At 44.0% G+C, this 16442-nt stretch overlaps 1 protein-coding gene across 1 annotated transcript in view; it reads right to left on the reverse strand.

The window, feature by feature from the left end:
• IL17RC (interleukin 17 receptor C) overlaps positions 1-14904 on the reverse strand; it is a 46018-nt gene extending 31114 nt beyond the window's left edge. The window contains exons 1-5 of the mRNA XM_061622095.1: positions 14470-14904; positions 6529-6550; positions 5116-5274; positions 2428-2511; positions 1983-2092 (exon numbers count right to left, since the gene is read on the reverse strand). Of these exons, the coding sequence (XP_061478079.1) occupies positions 1983-2092; positions 2428-2511; positions 5116-5274; positions 6529-6550; positions 14470-14610 (516 nt within the window). The 5' untranslated portion in view covers positions 14611-14904. The remainder of the gene's footprint in view (positions 1-1982; positions 2093-2427; positions 2512-5115; positions 5275-6528; positions 6551-14469) is intronic.
• Positions 14905-16442: the final 1538 nt, after the last annotated feature.

Raw genomic sequence — 16442 nt, forward strand, 5'->3', positions numbered from 1 at the left:
CAATATCTTTTTTCTGTACCAAGAAAACTTACATTCTATTGCACATAGTCTGGAAGCTGCAGCTGGTGCAAAATTCAGCAGTGTGACTGCTGCTGAAAGATTTGGACTGGCTGCCCATTATCTACCGGGCCAAGTTCAAGCTTGTTCAAGTTCAAGGTTTTGGTGTACAAAGCCCTACACAGCTTGGGACCAGGATACCTGAAAGATTGTCTTATCCCTCAGTCGATCACTGCGCCCTGCAGGTGAGGGCCTCCTGTGGATACCATCCTATCAGGAGGTCTGTTCTGCACAACATAGGAAGTGGAGCTTTAGCATTGTGACACCTACCCTTTGGAATTCCTTCCCCTTAAATATTAGACAGGCACCATCTTTGTTACCTTTTCGGCGCCTACTGAAGACCTTCCTTATTCAACAAGCCTTTTAAGTAGAGACCTTATCCCAGCCTGCATCTGTGATGGAACTGCTTTTTAGGATTTTTTAAAGTTTTTTTAAGATGCTTTGTTTTTAAAGATGTTTTGTTTTAATGTTTTTAAATATGTTTTCTTTTAATATATTTTAAAGTCTGTTTTTAAGACGTTTTAGAGTGTTTTTAGTGTTTTTGTTTGCTGCCCTGGGCTCCTGCTGGGAGGAAGGGCAGGATATAAATTTAATTAATTAAATAATAACAATAATAATAACAATATATGAGAAATATTCTATTTTCATAAGTTATTCTTATTGCAGAATTTGGGTTTTCTCAGGATGTTTGCCACTGATGATGATGGTGACCAGGGCCACATCTTAATCAGTGTCATGGCCTTCTCCATCTAGGCTCAATTGATACCACCCCCGCTCCCAGAGGAGCAGCGAAGGCAAATGGAGGCTATTCCTCCTTCTCCTAACATGACCAAAGAGAACAGGTGAAACAGGTGATGGCAGCACAGACCTCAAGAAGCTGGGAATAGACCTTCTGAAGGTGCGGGCCTCAGCATGCGCCCAATAATGTCGATGCCAGATGGTGAAAGAAAAAAGAAAGCAACATGGTGGGACATGACAATGAGAGGCAGTTGATGCCCATGGGGACTAGTAGGGTAGAAGGCACAGAGATCAGCAGTAGGTGGAGCCAGAGCCAATGACAGACAGAGCCAACTCATTCTAGTTTTGTGCCCCATCCTCCTCCCTGCTGAGTTCTACAAGGGCAACACAAAGATTGAGGAGGAAGATTCCAGGCAGTGTCACCCCCTGGATTAGTTCTAAGGAAGAAGGTAGACAGGTGGGCTGGCTGAAGGCAGACTGAGGTTGGCGGGGCAGTGCCCCATTCGAACTAACAGACTAGCCTCCATTGAGAAGTGAGTGAGGGCAGAAAACAGTAGAGACCAAGTACAGCTCCTCATCCATCTCCACACAGAGAGCCTGCTTCTTCCTGTATGTGTAGCTGCCTACCTCTAGAGGAGTGGTTCCCAACCTGGGGGCCGGGACCCCCAGGGGGGCCGCGAACAGTAAAGAAATGAATTATTTATTAATTTTTTAAAAAAGTTTTCACTTCCTCTACACCGTCTGCTTTCCACTGCCGCTGCACATGACACCTCCCCCTTGCTCCAAACAAGAGGGGAGGCCTTTTGCTGAAGTGCCAGAGCGTCTTTCAGGTGCACTAAGGGCAGGCATCTGCCTATAAAATACATGGCAGATGCCAAAGGAGGCTGAGGGTGGAGCTACCAGGAAGAAGAGGGGATTACTACCACTGATTCCTGTCTCCTTGCACTGCCGCTACTGGCAACAGCCCTACTTAGAATTAGAGGAGAGGGCTTTTTGTGAAGCAAAAAGAAGCAAGGCTGCAAAGAAAGGCTGCTTTCCCCGTTCCTTCCTGGCAGCCAGCCTGCCTCCCTGGGGGGAGGGGGTCACAAAAACATTCAGCTTATAAAGGGGGTCCCGTGCTCATAAAGGTTGGGAACCACTGCTCTAGAGGACTGTGAGAGAAGGACATTCATGGCCAAGTTACTTACCAGGCTCCTGTTGTGCCAGTCACTTCCACGAGGATGCCAAACTTCCACTGCAGCACATTGGGAGGAAGGGTATGCCTGGGCCAAGAGCAGTATGCGCACTCGCAGGAATTCTGGGGACAGAGAGCGTGAGGGAGAGCAGGGTGCCAGAAAGTGAATTAAGATAAATGCCAACACACACTCTCAACTTAATGGATTTGTAAAGCTATCAACAAATTCCATAAAGCTGACTTAAGTGTCCCTCATGTTTCTGTAACACGTTAGTTATAGAACCCGCCCCAATTTAACAATGTGTAGATATATAATTAACTTTTGTTATTGTATGTGCAATTATAATTATTAATATTGCATTTTTTGTTCCTCAGACACTTATATTACAACAACAGCAGAGAGGGGATTTCTGGCTGGATAGGGAGGAACTGCTGTAGATAAGCCCCTTCTGGCTCACCCTCAGTGTTGCCATGAGGTCTCCTGGACTCCATGCTGGTCCTATCAGCTCTCCCATCTTGTCTTCTACCAAATGCAGGTGACCCTACAAGGAAATAAAAGGAATGCATCCCCCACATGCTAAGCTATTATTTATTTAAACAAATAAGCTTCACTCTCTGCTAAAATTACACTTTATTTTAACAACGGCCATAATGGAAAAAAACACATCAAAACCAGCCAACCATCCCCTTTAAAAAAAAAGCTACATAGTGTCAGCCACTCAAAGAATTAATTTAGCGGTTGCCTAGTAGCATTCCATGCATGCCTTGTCAAAATGGCCACTGACTGTTTTTGAAGGCCAGAGTAGATGAGCTGAACCGTAACAAGAATGGGATTTCCATTGTGCTGTGTGGCTGCTGAGGCGGGTGATAGTTAGGGCACATCCACACCATACATTTAAAGCAGTACCATACCACTTTAAATAATGATGGTTTCCTGCAAATAATCCTGGAAACTGTAGTTTGTTAAGGGTGCTGAGAGCTGTTAGGAGGCCCCCTATTCCCCTCACAGAGCAACAGTTCCCAGAGTGGTTTAAAAATCAATCCCTCTTCCCAGGGCCACAGAACTCTGGCCATTGTGTACCATAAGTTAAATGTGAGGAGGGGATAAATCCTGTAAAAATTCCACCTTAAGATGTAAATCCTAGGGGTCAAACGCCTGTAGAAGGTGCACTGCTAGAGTAGAGTTCAAGTTAGGATAAGCTCAGAGCTTGGAAAAGTTACTTTTTTTGAACTACAACTCCCATCAGCCCCAGCCAGCATGGCCACTGGATTGGGCTGATGGGAATTGTAGTTCAAAAAAGTAACTTTTCCAAGCTCTGGAGCTGCCTTATAGTGCATGCTTCAGTTCCAATCAGTGTGTGTCCTGTAACTTCCTGCTGAAATCCCATAACTTTTTATACCACAAATGCCCTGGTTTATTTTTGTCCTGCTTTTGTGGCGCTGTGGCCCCTCCACACAGCAATCATGTGGTAGCATTGGGGCAGCCACAGAACAAACTAAAGCAGAATAAATCCACCACGAATGCACTATTGGGTCAGGAACATGTTGCAGAATACACCCACAATAAAACTACAGTCTGGAGCGGCTCTTTATCAGACTATTGACCTAGGCCAGTCCTTCTGTTCTGGCCAGTAGCAGCTCTCTGGGATCTCAGGCAGAAGGATTTCCCAGTCCTGTTCCCCAAGACCTTTTTTAAATAGAGATGCCAAAGACCTTCTGTATGCAAAGCGTATGCTCTAAGGCTGATTTGTGGCCTTTGCCTGTACAGTTTAACCCCTCATGGGTCTAGGAAGTGAACTCAGAACCTCTCACACCCATCATGAAAATCATGTCCTGCTAGCGCTAGAGCCAGCATGGTGTAGTGGTTAGAGGGTTGGAACTAGGGTTGCCAGGTTCTTGGCCTGAGACTGATCCTGTATCTTTAGGAGAAGAGAAAGTCAGCCAAGTGCAGGTGTTCTTGCAACTCTATAATGAGAAAAACCACAAGGTGGAATTCTCCCTTTACCCTGCCCAACTTTTAAAGATACAGAAGACCTCTCGGTTGCCAGGCCCAGCCTCCAAGAGGTCTTCTGTATCGTTAAAAGTTGTGGAGGGGGGAGGGAGAATTCCACCTTGTGGTTTTGCCCATTACAGAGTTGCAAGAACACCTGCACTTGGCTGACCTTCTCTTCTCCTAAAGATACAGGATCAAGTCTCAGGCCATGGGCCTGGCAACCCTAGTTGGAACTAGGACCTGGGAGACCAGGGTTCAAAGCATGACTCAGCCATGAAGCTTGCTAGGTGACCTTGAGCCAGTCACAGTCTCTCAGCCTAACCAAACTCACAGGGTTATTATGAGGATAAAATGGAGAGGAAGGAGAACCATGTATGCTACCTTGAGTTCCTTGGAAGAAAGGTGAGCTATAAATTTAATAAATAAATAAATAATAGAGCAAGAAGTCTATCCTAAAGGTGCAGGGAGTAATATTCCATCTAGGATTCCATCCCAAGAAAGGCACAAGGCTGGCAGTAGTAGACTAGGGTCAGCTTTTATTTTATTTATTTATTTATTATTTGAGTTATATCCCACCCATCCTCCCAGCAGGAACCCAGGGCGGCAAACAAAAGCACTAAAAACTTTAAAACATCATAAAAACAGACTTTAAAACACATTAAAACAAAACATCTTCAAAAAGTTACTTTAAAAAAAGCTATCAAAACATCTTCTAAGATTAAAAACATTTTTAAAAAGAAGGTTTAAGAACATATTAAAAAGCAATTCCAACATAGACGCAGACTGGGATAGGTCTCAACTTAAAAGGCTTGTTGAAAGGGGAAGGTCTTCAACAGGCGCCGAAAAGATAACAGAGATGGCACCTGCCTAATATTTAAGGGAACGGAATTTGAAAGGGTGGGTGCCGCCACACTAAAGGTTCATTTCCTATGTTGTGCAGAACAGACCTCTTGATAAGATGGTATCTGCAGGAGGCCCTCACCTGCAGAGCACAGTGATCAACTGGGTATATAAGGGATAAGAAGGTCTTTCAGATATTCTGGTCCCAAGCTGTATAGGGCTTTGTACACCAAGACTATAACCTTGAACCTGGCCCAGTAGCAAATGATAGCTTTCACATACAGACCAGACCCCTGAACCATCTTTCTCTCACCCAGTAGGCCAAGGTGTAGCATCACCTTCACGCAGGGGACACAGTCTTGTTGCTGCCGACACCGGAGTTCGTTCTTCATCTTCATCTGAGTTAGCACTAGTACTGGATCTAGCCCTGGGAATGGCAGGGCTTCTCCAGGAATGCACAGCACATTCTCTTCTGAAAGCGGGAGAGAGAAAAATTTACCCTGTGAACTTCTCAGCCTTGCAGCTGCGTTTTTGATGCTGGTTAAGGTTCAGGAAGCTCTGCGTACAATGGTGCCATCACAGTAAGGCTTTGGGGGTAAAGGCCAGGGCCCCCTTCAGCAGAGTAAGTATGAGGGGCCCCAAGCACAGCCAGGCTGCCTGACTTATTTCATGTTGAAGTAAGTGATATATAGTACACATTCCCATCAAAGAACACACACACACACAGACACAGTTAGACCACTACATTCAGAGTCTGAAATGACCTTACTGCACTACAGTCTGTCCAGAGGGAACATCCTAGTATTAAGTGCATTAAAGTAGGCAAGGAGTGAGGAACCATTTTCAGTTTGAGGGCCACATTCCCTTTGGGAGGGCAGTGGTAAAAGTGGGCAGAGCACTGCATATAAATTTTACGTTTGTACAGTAGATTAGTTTCTACACACTAGCAGCAGCTGGTGGCTGCCTGTTAGTCCGAGTGGTCAAGGAGTCTAGTCCATGGTCCTGAAGCACCTTGGACAGCTCCTTGTACGTTCGGACCAAAACTCGAAGTGGATTCCACTGCCCCACTGACATGCAGTCACCAGCTGACCCTGCTACACACACACTCTCATACTCCTCTCTATTCTCCATCAAGCAAGCAAGAGACATCATCAGAGTTCAAGGACACATTCCAGCCAAGCAAAAACACTCCAGGAGGGTGTGGAGAAGGCCTGGGGAGAGGCCTGGAGGGTTGCAATTGGCCCCCAGTTCTGAGGTTCCCCATCCCTGAAAGAGGCCAACACTATCATCATCATCATGCATATGCCCAGTGATACTCTCTCTTTTGAGGATTTGACCATCATGCTATGAAGTTTGGAGTTTTGCAGACGAGAGCTGCTTTTGCTTGAATCCAAGAGCCACAAGAACTAAGAGGCATTCCACATATGCCTTTCTTTGCTTACCCCCATCCCCAATTATTCCGTCTTTCCCAGGAATGGTGCCATAGACATCTTTAACACTTTTTGGGTTGTGTCACTTGACATTTGCATGTGTCAGTCATATGTGAATTATTGCCAGATCACAACAAGAATTGAGGGTGTGCTTTTAAACGAATAGTCCATGCAGCAAAATAATCCCGCACAACAGGTTTCAAGCCAAGCCAAGGAAATGGCAGTCTTCACACTTGGATGGGTTATTACATGCATCAAAATACAGAATACTATTTGATTGGTATAAAAACACTTACCCAATAGCTGGCAGTGCAGACCCTAAATTAGGACAGAGAAGGGACAGATTTCAGAGCTAGCACAGATACTACTGTCAAGAGCAAGCCCCTTTCTTCCACCGCACCCCACATGCTAGGCTGAGTCTGAAACAACATGCCTTCCAACTACTATCTCATTGTGACAGACCGTTTCTTCTGTCTCCCAAATCTGTTCCTAATGCAGGATATATCCCCTAAATCAGGGACAGGGGAACTGTGGCCCTTGCCCTCCAGAAGTTGCTGGACTACAACTCGCATCATCCTTGACTGTGACTGCCAGGAGTCTTTTGCCACTCTTAGATTGTATTGTTTGCAATCTGCATGTTTGCACTGATTGTTTTAAACTGCATTTTGCTTTTTCTGTAAACCAGTCTGAGTGTTCTATGAGTAGAAGAAGAGTGAGCTATAGATATTACACAATAATAATAATAATACTTTCTCCCATACTGTATACTCCTATACTATACTATACTATACTATACTATACTATACTATACTATACTGTGAGAAGTCAGCCAGGAATTTTCACACTATCAGTTTCTCTAGGTTAGGATGTGTGATGTATATATTCAGGTGAGGTTTTTACATGCCCAAGTTGGATTAAGATGTTAACAGTGTGTCTTGTGTTGAGTCAGATTAGGGACTTCCTAAAGTCTTGAATCACTCTTTGTGACTCAAGTGCCAAAAATGCTGAATTTAAACAGATACATTTTTTAAAAAATGAAATCAAGCTGACTAGAGAAACCAAGCTGAGCTTGAGTGGGGAGGTGGTGCAGAGGTGAGGAGGGGGATATTGAAGTAAACATTAAAAACTGCTTTTAATGTGGAACTATGTTTTTCCACCGCCACTCCTTTCCCTGTGTGAGTCAATGGAGAGAACTCTCTCCCAGGGAAAACAGTCTGTATCCCTAAAGATCTCGGGAGGGAAGGAAGATGCCCATCTCCCAATGACCCTTGGGGTAAGAGAGTCCTTACAGGAGACTGACACTTTCCTCTTCCAGGGCTTCCCTGAGGATCCATGCATTGTTTTTAACAGATCTAATTTGGTTGAGTTTAACAAGTCAAATTGGAAACCCACTGAGCAGCTCTGAAAGAGATGGAGCTGCTTCCCAAAACTACAGATACAAGTTGAATCTTGTGGCTGGCCTGGTGCACACCCCAAAGCTAGATATAGACATGTAGGGGTGTGTGTGTGTGTATTGCTTTTCCTCCAAGGAGCTGAACACAGTGTACATAGTCCTTCCTCCCTAATTTTATCCTGACACACACACACACCTTGATCAATGTACATACAAATCTACAAAAGCCAAAACAATATGTTGCTGCCCAGGGTCTCGGCGGGTCTTAGACCCCATACGTTTTGGGGAGCAGGACCCCAAGAGGGTCCCTATGTCTCTAGCATCTTACAAGACCAGCAGGAAAGGGGGATGTGTTCACCACTGAGAAGAGTCTTCTAACATGCTTCCTTGTCCGTTCCTGCTGATTGGAGCCAATCAGTGTGAAAGGTGAGTCAGACTTTTCTCAGTAGCTAACATTCTCCCCTTTCATACTTATTGGCCACAGTCATTACCCAAAATGGAGACAATAAAGAAATTAGAAGAAGGCTAGGAATGAGGAGGGCACCTATGAGAGAACTAAAAAAGGTCCTCAAATGTAAAGATCTTGTCCCCCATGCTTTTCAACATCTACATGCAGCCGCTGGGTGCGGTCATCAGGAGTTTTGGAGTGCGTTGCCATCAATATGCTGATGACACGCAGCTCTATTTCTCCTTTTCATCTTCTTCAGGACTGGATGAGAACTAATAAACTGAGACTCAATCCAGACAAGACCGAGACACTGTTGGTGAGCGCCTTCCCTGCTCAGATGGTGGATGTTCACCCTGTTCTGGATGGGGTTACACTCCCCCTGAAAGAACAGGTACGTAGTTTGGGGGTTCTTTTCGACTCTTCCTTGTCTCTCGAGGCCCAAGTGGCCTCGGTGGCACGGAATGCATTTTACCATCTTCGTCTGGTAGCCCAACTACGCCCCTATCTGGACAGGGACGACCTCGCCTCCGTTGTTCATGCTCTGGTAACTTCAAGATTAGATTACTGTAATGCGCTCTGCGTAGGGCTGCCCTTGAAGACAGTTCGGAAGCTTCAGCTGGTGCAGAACGCGGCTGCCAGACTATTGACGAGGACCAGTCGGTCTTCGCATATAACACCTATTCTGGAGCGTCTGCACTGGCTTCCTATTTGCTTCCGGGCGAGATTCAAGGTGCTGGTTTTGACCTATAAAGCCTTACACGGCGTGGGACCTCAATACCTTGTGGAATGCCTCTCTCGCTACGAACCTACCCGTTCACTTCGTTCAGAATCTAAGGCCCTCCTCCGGGTACCAACCCATCGGGAAGCCCGGAAGGTGGTCACCAGATCTAGGGCCTTTTCTGTGGTGGCCCCTGAGTTGTGGAACAGCCTCCCCGAAGAGGTACGCCTGGCGCCTACACTCCTATCTTTTCAGCGCCAGGTAAAGACCTTTTTATGCTCCCAGGCATTTTAATCTTTTAATCTTCTTAACCTTTCTAATCTTTTAATCTGTATTTTCTTTAATTTGTGCTGTATTTCGTTTTTGTCGTGTTTTTTGTTGTTTGTTTGTATATGTTTTTGTGGTCTTTTATTATGATATATTGTATTTTACTTTGTTTGTTCACCGCCCTGAGAGCTACTTTTGCTAAGGGCGGTATATAAATCAAAATAATAAATATAAATCGAAATAATAAATAAGATGTAAACCATCCAGAGAGCTTCGGCTATGGGGTGGTATATGAATGTAATAAATAAAATAAATAAATAAGATGTATCACTGAACACTAAAGTCAGGATCATTCAGACCATGGTATTCCCAATCACTATGTATGGATGTGAAAGTTGGACAGTGAAAAAAGCGGATAAGAGAAAAATAAACTCCTTTGAAATGTGGAACAAGCCTCCAACTGAGTGTGGGGGAGGAAATATATACATAATTATAATATAGAAGTATCATCATCATCCTTCACCCTAAGGTCCCAGGGCAGGTCACAACAATTTAAAACACAACCAAACCAGTTTAAAACAAATTACAATCACAAAAACAGGGTGGGTCCTAAAAATATACAACTAAAGTGTCAAAGGCCAGGGTAAAGAGGCAAGTCATAATTGTAGTATCTCTGTGGCAGCCTTTTCACCTTTTCCAACATCCAAACAAGGAACTTTGTTTTGGCCTGGCAGACACATAGACCTGCCACCACCTTATTTGCTGGCCTTGCTCCTGTGCCTTTGTAACAGCATCCTGTCACGTTAGCAGGTAATGCTTTTCATGGCAGAGGGACAAATGGCAGGAAAAGAGTGGCCTGCTTCATTTCTGTAATGCAAGGCTGCTGTTTAAGACACAGAAGCAAGGCCAGGAGAAAACATGTGGCTTGGGGACAATCACTATACTGGCACAGCCTGAGTGGCCTCTCTACTCTTAGCTTGGCACAGACATCAGAGCATTTAACTCCTCCACCTGCAGTTACTTTCTCCATGGTCACAAGCTCCAGGACACCTCAGCAACAGGGACAGGGCAAAGGGCTGTGGCAATCACAGAGTAAACAACAATCTAAGGGGCCCTGTCACAGTTCCTCCTCAGCCTCTCCTAGCAACCATAGCATTCTTTCTTTTCCACACAGCAATCACCAGTGCTACGCTGAAAGGCCATGGGAGTCAGAAGAGAGGAAGCCTCATTTGCCCATTTTGAAACAGGGGTCAAACGCCTCATATCCACGCTATACATTTAAAGCACATTTAATGTAATTTAAAACACATGGCTTCCCCCAAAGAATGCTGGGAACTGTAGTTGCTCCATGCTCTGGGAAATTGCAGACTGGGTTATTGCAATGCACTCTATGTGGGTCTGTCCTTGAAGACAACTCAGAAACTTCAACTGCTCCAAAATATGGCAGCCAGATTACTGCCTGGGGTTCCATTTAGAACTCATATAACTCCTGTTTCAAAACAGCTGAATTGGTTGCCAGTTTGTTTCTTGTCCCAATTCAAGGTGCTCATGCTTGTGCTTAAAGACCTAAACGACTTAGGTCCCAAATATCTGAAAGACCGCCTCCTTTCCTACATTGGGTGTTGAGATCAGCAGAAGGGTCCCTCTTGCTAGTTTCACTGCCTTCAGAAGTTGGGGGTGTGTGACCCAGGAGAGAACATTATCTGTGGCAACCCATAAGTTATGGAATTCCCTTCCCACAGAGGTGCATCTGGCACCTTCACTGTACAGCCTTTGTCATATGTTGAAGATGCATGTCTTCACATTGGCCTCTGTGTATTTTTAGGACCCAGTCTATTTGTGAAGGTAATTTAAAAAAAATGTATTTTATATGGTTGTAATCCACTCTGGGACATATTGGTGAAGGGCGAGGAGTAGTAGCAATAATAACAACAACAACCCTCACAGAGCTACAATTCCCAGCATCCTTAACAAACCACCATTCCCAGGATTCTTTGGGAGAAGCCACGTGCATTCAATGTATGTTAAATGTTCTTTAAATGTATGGCTGTGAAGTGCTATAAGAGTGCAAGGGTGGCAGGCACCTTAAGAGGCTTATCTCTTCCATGAGTCAAGTCACAAGAAATTCCACGTATTAGACCCAGGTTAAAAGTGACATCAGGCACGTTTTTTAAAATAACACCAAAAAATCTTTATCCATTCCATGCAGCTGGTATCATCATTAAATATTAGTAAGCCAATGTAGTGCATTGGATTATGGACCCTTGGTGTGCGAATGTTCTATGTGTATGGCTGTGATACCCCAAGATGCTGGCTATGGAGAGTCACATGTGAATTCTTTTTTTTAACATGTTGAGCATCATGTTTAAACTAAGCCTTATATGTTCCAGAAGACACCCCCCCCAAAAAAAAAATTGATTGTGGAATGTTGTTACATGGTTCACAGCTGAAAGAACTGCTGGGTATGATGGGAAGAGTTACAGTTCTAAGTTTCTAAGGCTGAAAAATGGCAGAGACAGGGATGGTGAGCCACCTGTGAGTGTATTCTTTCTCAGGGCCATTTCTTCAAAGAGGTCTGGACACACAAACATTCTCTGAACTAGGGTTGCCAGGGTCTTGGCCTGAGACTGATCCTGCATCTTTAGGAGAAGAGAAAGTCAGCCAAGTGCAGGTGTTCTTACAACTCTGTAATGGGAAAAAACACAAGGTAGAACTCTCCCTTTGCCCTGCACAACTTTTAAAGATACAGAAGACCTCTTGGTTGCCAGGCCCGGCTTCCAGGAAGTCTTCTGTATCTTTAAAAGTTGTGGAGGGGGGAGGGAGAATTCCACCTTGTGGTTTTTCCCATTACAGAGTTGCAAGAACACCTGCACTTGGCTGACCTTCTCTTCTCCTAAAGATACAGGATCAGTCTCAGGCCATGGACCTGGCAACCCTACTCTGAACCCACACTCAATGCCACATGCATAAACAAAATCACACCCACATGATTTGGGTAACTAATCTAGAACAAGCTGGACCTACAACCAAACATAGTGGTGTGGCATGGCCCTGTTAAGAATTCAATGCTCATTCCTCGCTGCTGATTTTGGATTTCTCTCCCCCTCCCTTTAATTATTTCCCCTCTAAAGATATTTTGTACTTCTGCAAACCTTGGGCTTCCCTGAAAAGAGTGGATACCTCCCTCTTGTGTATGAACCATTTTGGCTACACAAGGCTCAATACTCAGATAATGAGTTTGCTGCCCATATAGAAGTAAGGATCACACATTTAACTACGGCTAATTAGAACACACTTTTATCTTTAAGCATGTGCTGAACAGAGTGGGGGAAATGCCAGCCTTTTAATAGGATGACCAGAAGAAAAATAGGACAGTGTTTCTGTGTTTCTTTTAATAAGTAGATGGGGAATTTTAGCAGGTGAAGCATGTAATGCAGGGGTAAGAAAAGCTGTACTGCTCAAATTTCCTTGTTTACATAATGAAGAAAAGTACAAAAGCCTTGTCCTGTACCTTCTCGCTGGGTATGGCAGAATGATTATGGGCAGTGGCAGCTGGTGGCTCCATGTCAGTGGGGCAGTGGAATCCACTCCAGGTTTTAGTCCGAACTTTCAAGAAGCTGTGGACAGCTCCTTGAAAGTTCAGATTAAAACCCAGAGCGGATTCGACTGTCCCACTGAGAGGAAGCCACCAGCTGCCATTGATTAAGAGTAACTAATCCACATTACATGAAACATGGGCTTCTACTGTGTTGATGATGTCACAAGACATGTCTTGGCCAAGCCAGTTAGGAACACAGGAAATTGCCTTACACTGACTCATACCATTGGTCCATCTAGCTCAGTATTATCTACACTGTCTAGGAGCAACTCTCCAGGATTTCAGACAGGGCACATTCCCAACCCTACTTGGAGATACCAGAGATTGAACCAAGGATTGAACCCTTCTGCAGGCAACATGGACCCTCTACTACTGAGCTATGGTCCTTTCCGCAAGTAGTAGAAAGAATAGTAGAATCATAGAATAGTAGGGTTGGAAGGGGCCTATAAGGCCACCAAGGCCAACCCACTGCTCAATGCAGGAATCCAAACCAATGCATTCCCGACAGATGGCTGTCCATTTGCCAAGTAACACACTTTCTCAGAGCTGCCAGGGCTTAACTCACACCTGAAGCAGGTTTTTTTTGTTTGTTAGGCAGTTGTTAGGCAGAGTGGGTTTTATCCTTTCATATTCTGTGTCAGAAAACCAAGCTATGTGAGGTGCTGATCCGCTGCAAGTAGGGATGAGGGAATAATTCAATTCAGTTCCCATTTAAAGCCAAATTATAAAATTAATACTCTCTGAAACAATATGAAAACTAAAATGCAGCCATCCTTCAAAAGTTACACTAATCTGAATTTTGTGATTGCCCAATGTTTGCAATGTTTATATAGGGGAAAATGTGCATAAAAATGAATTCAGTAGTGAAAATAACATACAAAAATGCATTTGATTAGGAGAAATTGCTAGTAAAAACATGAATATTAGTCAAAACTGCATATAAAAATGTGTCTGTTAGGAGAAAATTGCTCCAAACTGCTGGATCATTTTCAGGAGGATTATTTTTTAAATCGTTGCTACAGAAATGTGGATAACTGGATGTAAGATGTGAACAATGAAGAGTGGGCTTAGTTGGGGAAAATGGCATTGCGGTCCACATCAGTGAGCCCGGAGCAAAGAAATATGCTATCAAGGTTGCTTCATATCCAGCCATACCAGGGGGGTGATGACAACACAGTGCACAACAACGTGGAATACATCCTGGGCAAGTGGGTACTCCATGGCCAAGAAGTCCAAATGCCAAGTCAACTTCACCCACTTTGGAATGTGGCAACAAACTCTTGCTGGAGGGTCAAAAGGATAGGACAGACCCTTGTGAGGCTTGCATAGAACAAAAAGGACAATTTTTGTCTTAATAATGTTGTTAGTTAGTTTAATTTTTGTAAATTGTATTGCTTTTATTGATGTATTTTTATACTTGTGTTTATTTTTCTTTGTAAGCCGCCTTGAGGGCCTTTGGCAAAAGGAGGGGTATAAATAAATTTAATAATAATAATAACAATTAGAAACTGAGACAACTGAAACTGATGGATTTTCCATCCCTAGCTGCAAATATTAACATGCTGATGCCTGCATGTGACAACACTAGTACACACATACACGTGTACACCAGATAATGAACAGAGAAGTATGCCACATGTATGCCACCCTGGGTTCCATGACAGAAGGAAGGCAGGATATAGATGTAAGAAAATAAATAAAGCAAATATGAAGGACAAAAAGGGAAGGGAAAATATCTGACTGATTCTAGAGAATAGCTGGTTTGGCTATAAGAGGCCCTCTCTCCCATCATCATCACAAGGATTGTACCTACCTGTGAGCAGTTGACAGAGTCTACAAAATTTGCAGGCTGAAAACAGGCAGAAGGCAGGTGCACTAGGATTAGTGCCAGGGCCAGTACTTGCATTTCTGGGATCCGTTGTGAGCTAAGCAATGGCTCTACCCCATAGGTCATTGCTCGGATGCTGATGCTGCTCTTTCCATCTCACAGAATAAATTAGTTCCTGTCTGAATAGCACACTTGGCACGTAGGTTGGTAAATTTCCTTGTTTTTCTCCTCCTGGGAGTTGGTTTCTCGCCAGTGTTTCTAATCTAAGGAGTACAGAAACTGGCAGGCAGGCCCTATGCCAGGGCTAAAGATCCAAGCTGACAGAGGGGCCAAGGCAAGAGTAAGAGAACTCAAGGATCTGAGCATCAAGCACTTCCACTAGACCTTCTTCACAACTCGTTTCCCAGGGCCCAGCTTATTCAATATCCCTCCCTTTCTGCTATTACCAGAAAGATTGCGTCAAAGAGGAGTAAAGGTGGAGAAGGCGTAGCAGGAACTGGAAGTGGGACGAGAGGGCAGAATAGCCTGGGCATAATGCCAGGAACCCAGCTTAAGGGCAGCCCAAAAGGCTATAAGGATGAGTGGAAACATTTCACAGCTAGCTTCAGATCTGTAAGATTTCCTGCATGTCAACAGAGCAAATGTAGTTGATTTATTTTTACTATTTAGCAAGTGAGAACCTTACCATCAAAGCAGACAAAGGGCCTTTTATCAGCCCCTTTTAGTTTTTACAACCCTTTGTCATTTTCTCACCTGTATTTTGCAGGGACACTGTGTAAGTTATTTAAGTCAATAGCCTTTGACCCTTCAAGACCCAAGACCTACCTTTAATGTCACCATGCAAGATGGGGCCCATTTTTAGCAGGGTGGAAAATTTTATTGCCACAAGCAGAAAATATGGGTAGTATTCTTTGCTACTCCTACTCAGAGTAGACCCAATTAAATTAATAAAAATGACTGACTAATACATTAATTTTGATAGGTCTACTTTGAGTAGGACTTAGTTGAACACAACCCTATGTATTTACTTATTTGGTGGTCTACCCATGTCGGAAAAGTCATGTTGCCAATCAGGCAAGTAGTATCTGTGTAGCTGCCATATTGGAATCCAAGATGGTTGCTGGGAACACTTTTATCAATATTTTGAGTAAGGGACCCTTCTGCTGATCTCAATACACAAGAAGGTCTGTAGGGAAAGAGGTGGACTTTCAGATATTTGGGTCCTAAATTGCTTAGCGCTTTAAACACAAACATGAGCACCTTGAATTGGGCCCAGAAATTATCTGGCAACCAATGTAGTTGTTTTAAAACAGGCATTATATGTGATTTAAATGGAATCCCAGCCAGTAATATAGCTGATGCATTTTAGACCAGTTAATGTTTCAGAGTTATCTTCAAGGATAGTCCCACGTAGAATGCATTGCAATTATCCAATCTGAAAATTACCAGAGCATGGAGTGGCCAAGTTATTTCTGTCCAAAAGGGGCCATAGCTGGTGAACTAGCTGGAGCTGGAAAAAGTTACTCCTACTCACTGAGGCCAAATTAGCCTCCAGTGAGAATGTTGGATCCAAAAATACCCCCAAGCTGCAGTCCTGCTTCTTCTGGGGGAGTTCAACCCCATCCAAAACAGGCCATCTCCCCATCTTCCAGGCATGAGAACTCAGGACACATAACATCTCTGTCTTTTCAGGATTCAGCATCAGTTTATTGGCCCATCTCCAGCCCATCATGGCCTCCAAGCATCGTTCTAACAATTCAACTGTTTCTCCTGATTCAGATGGAATAAAGAGCAGGGGCGTCACTAGGGGGGTGCGGACTGCACCGGGTGACACCATCAGAGGGGGGGTGACTCTCAGCTTTAATTTAAAAAAAAAATAAGTTTTTAGATGGTCCGGTTCTCGAGATATACATAAAAATGTCAGCCGCCCCCTTTAAATCTTTTTTTAAACTACTGTA

This window comes from Rhineura floridana, chromosome 3 (assembly GCF_030035675.1).
Source record: "Rhineura floridana isolate rRhiFlo1 chromosome 3, rRhiFlo1.hap2, whole genome shotgun sequence".
Taxonomy (NCBI): Eukaryota; Metazoa; Chordata; class Lepidosauria; order Squamata; family Rhineuridae; genus Rhineura; species Rhineura floridana.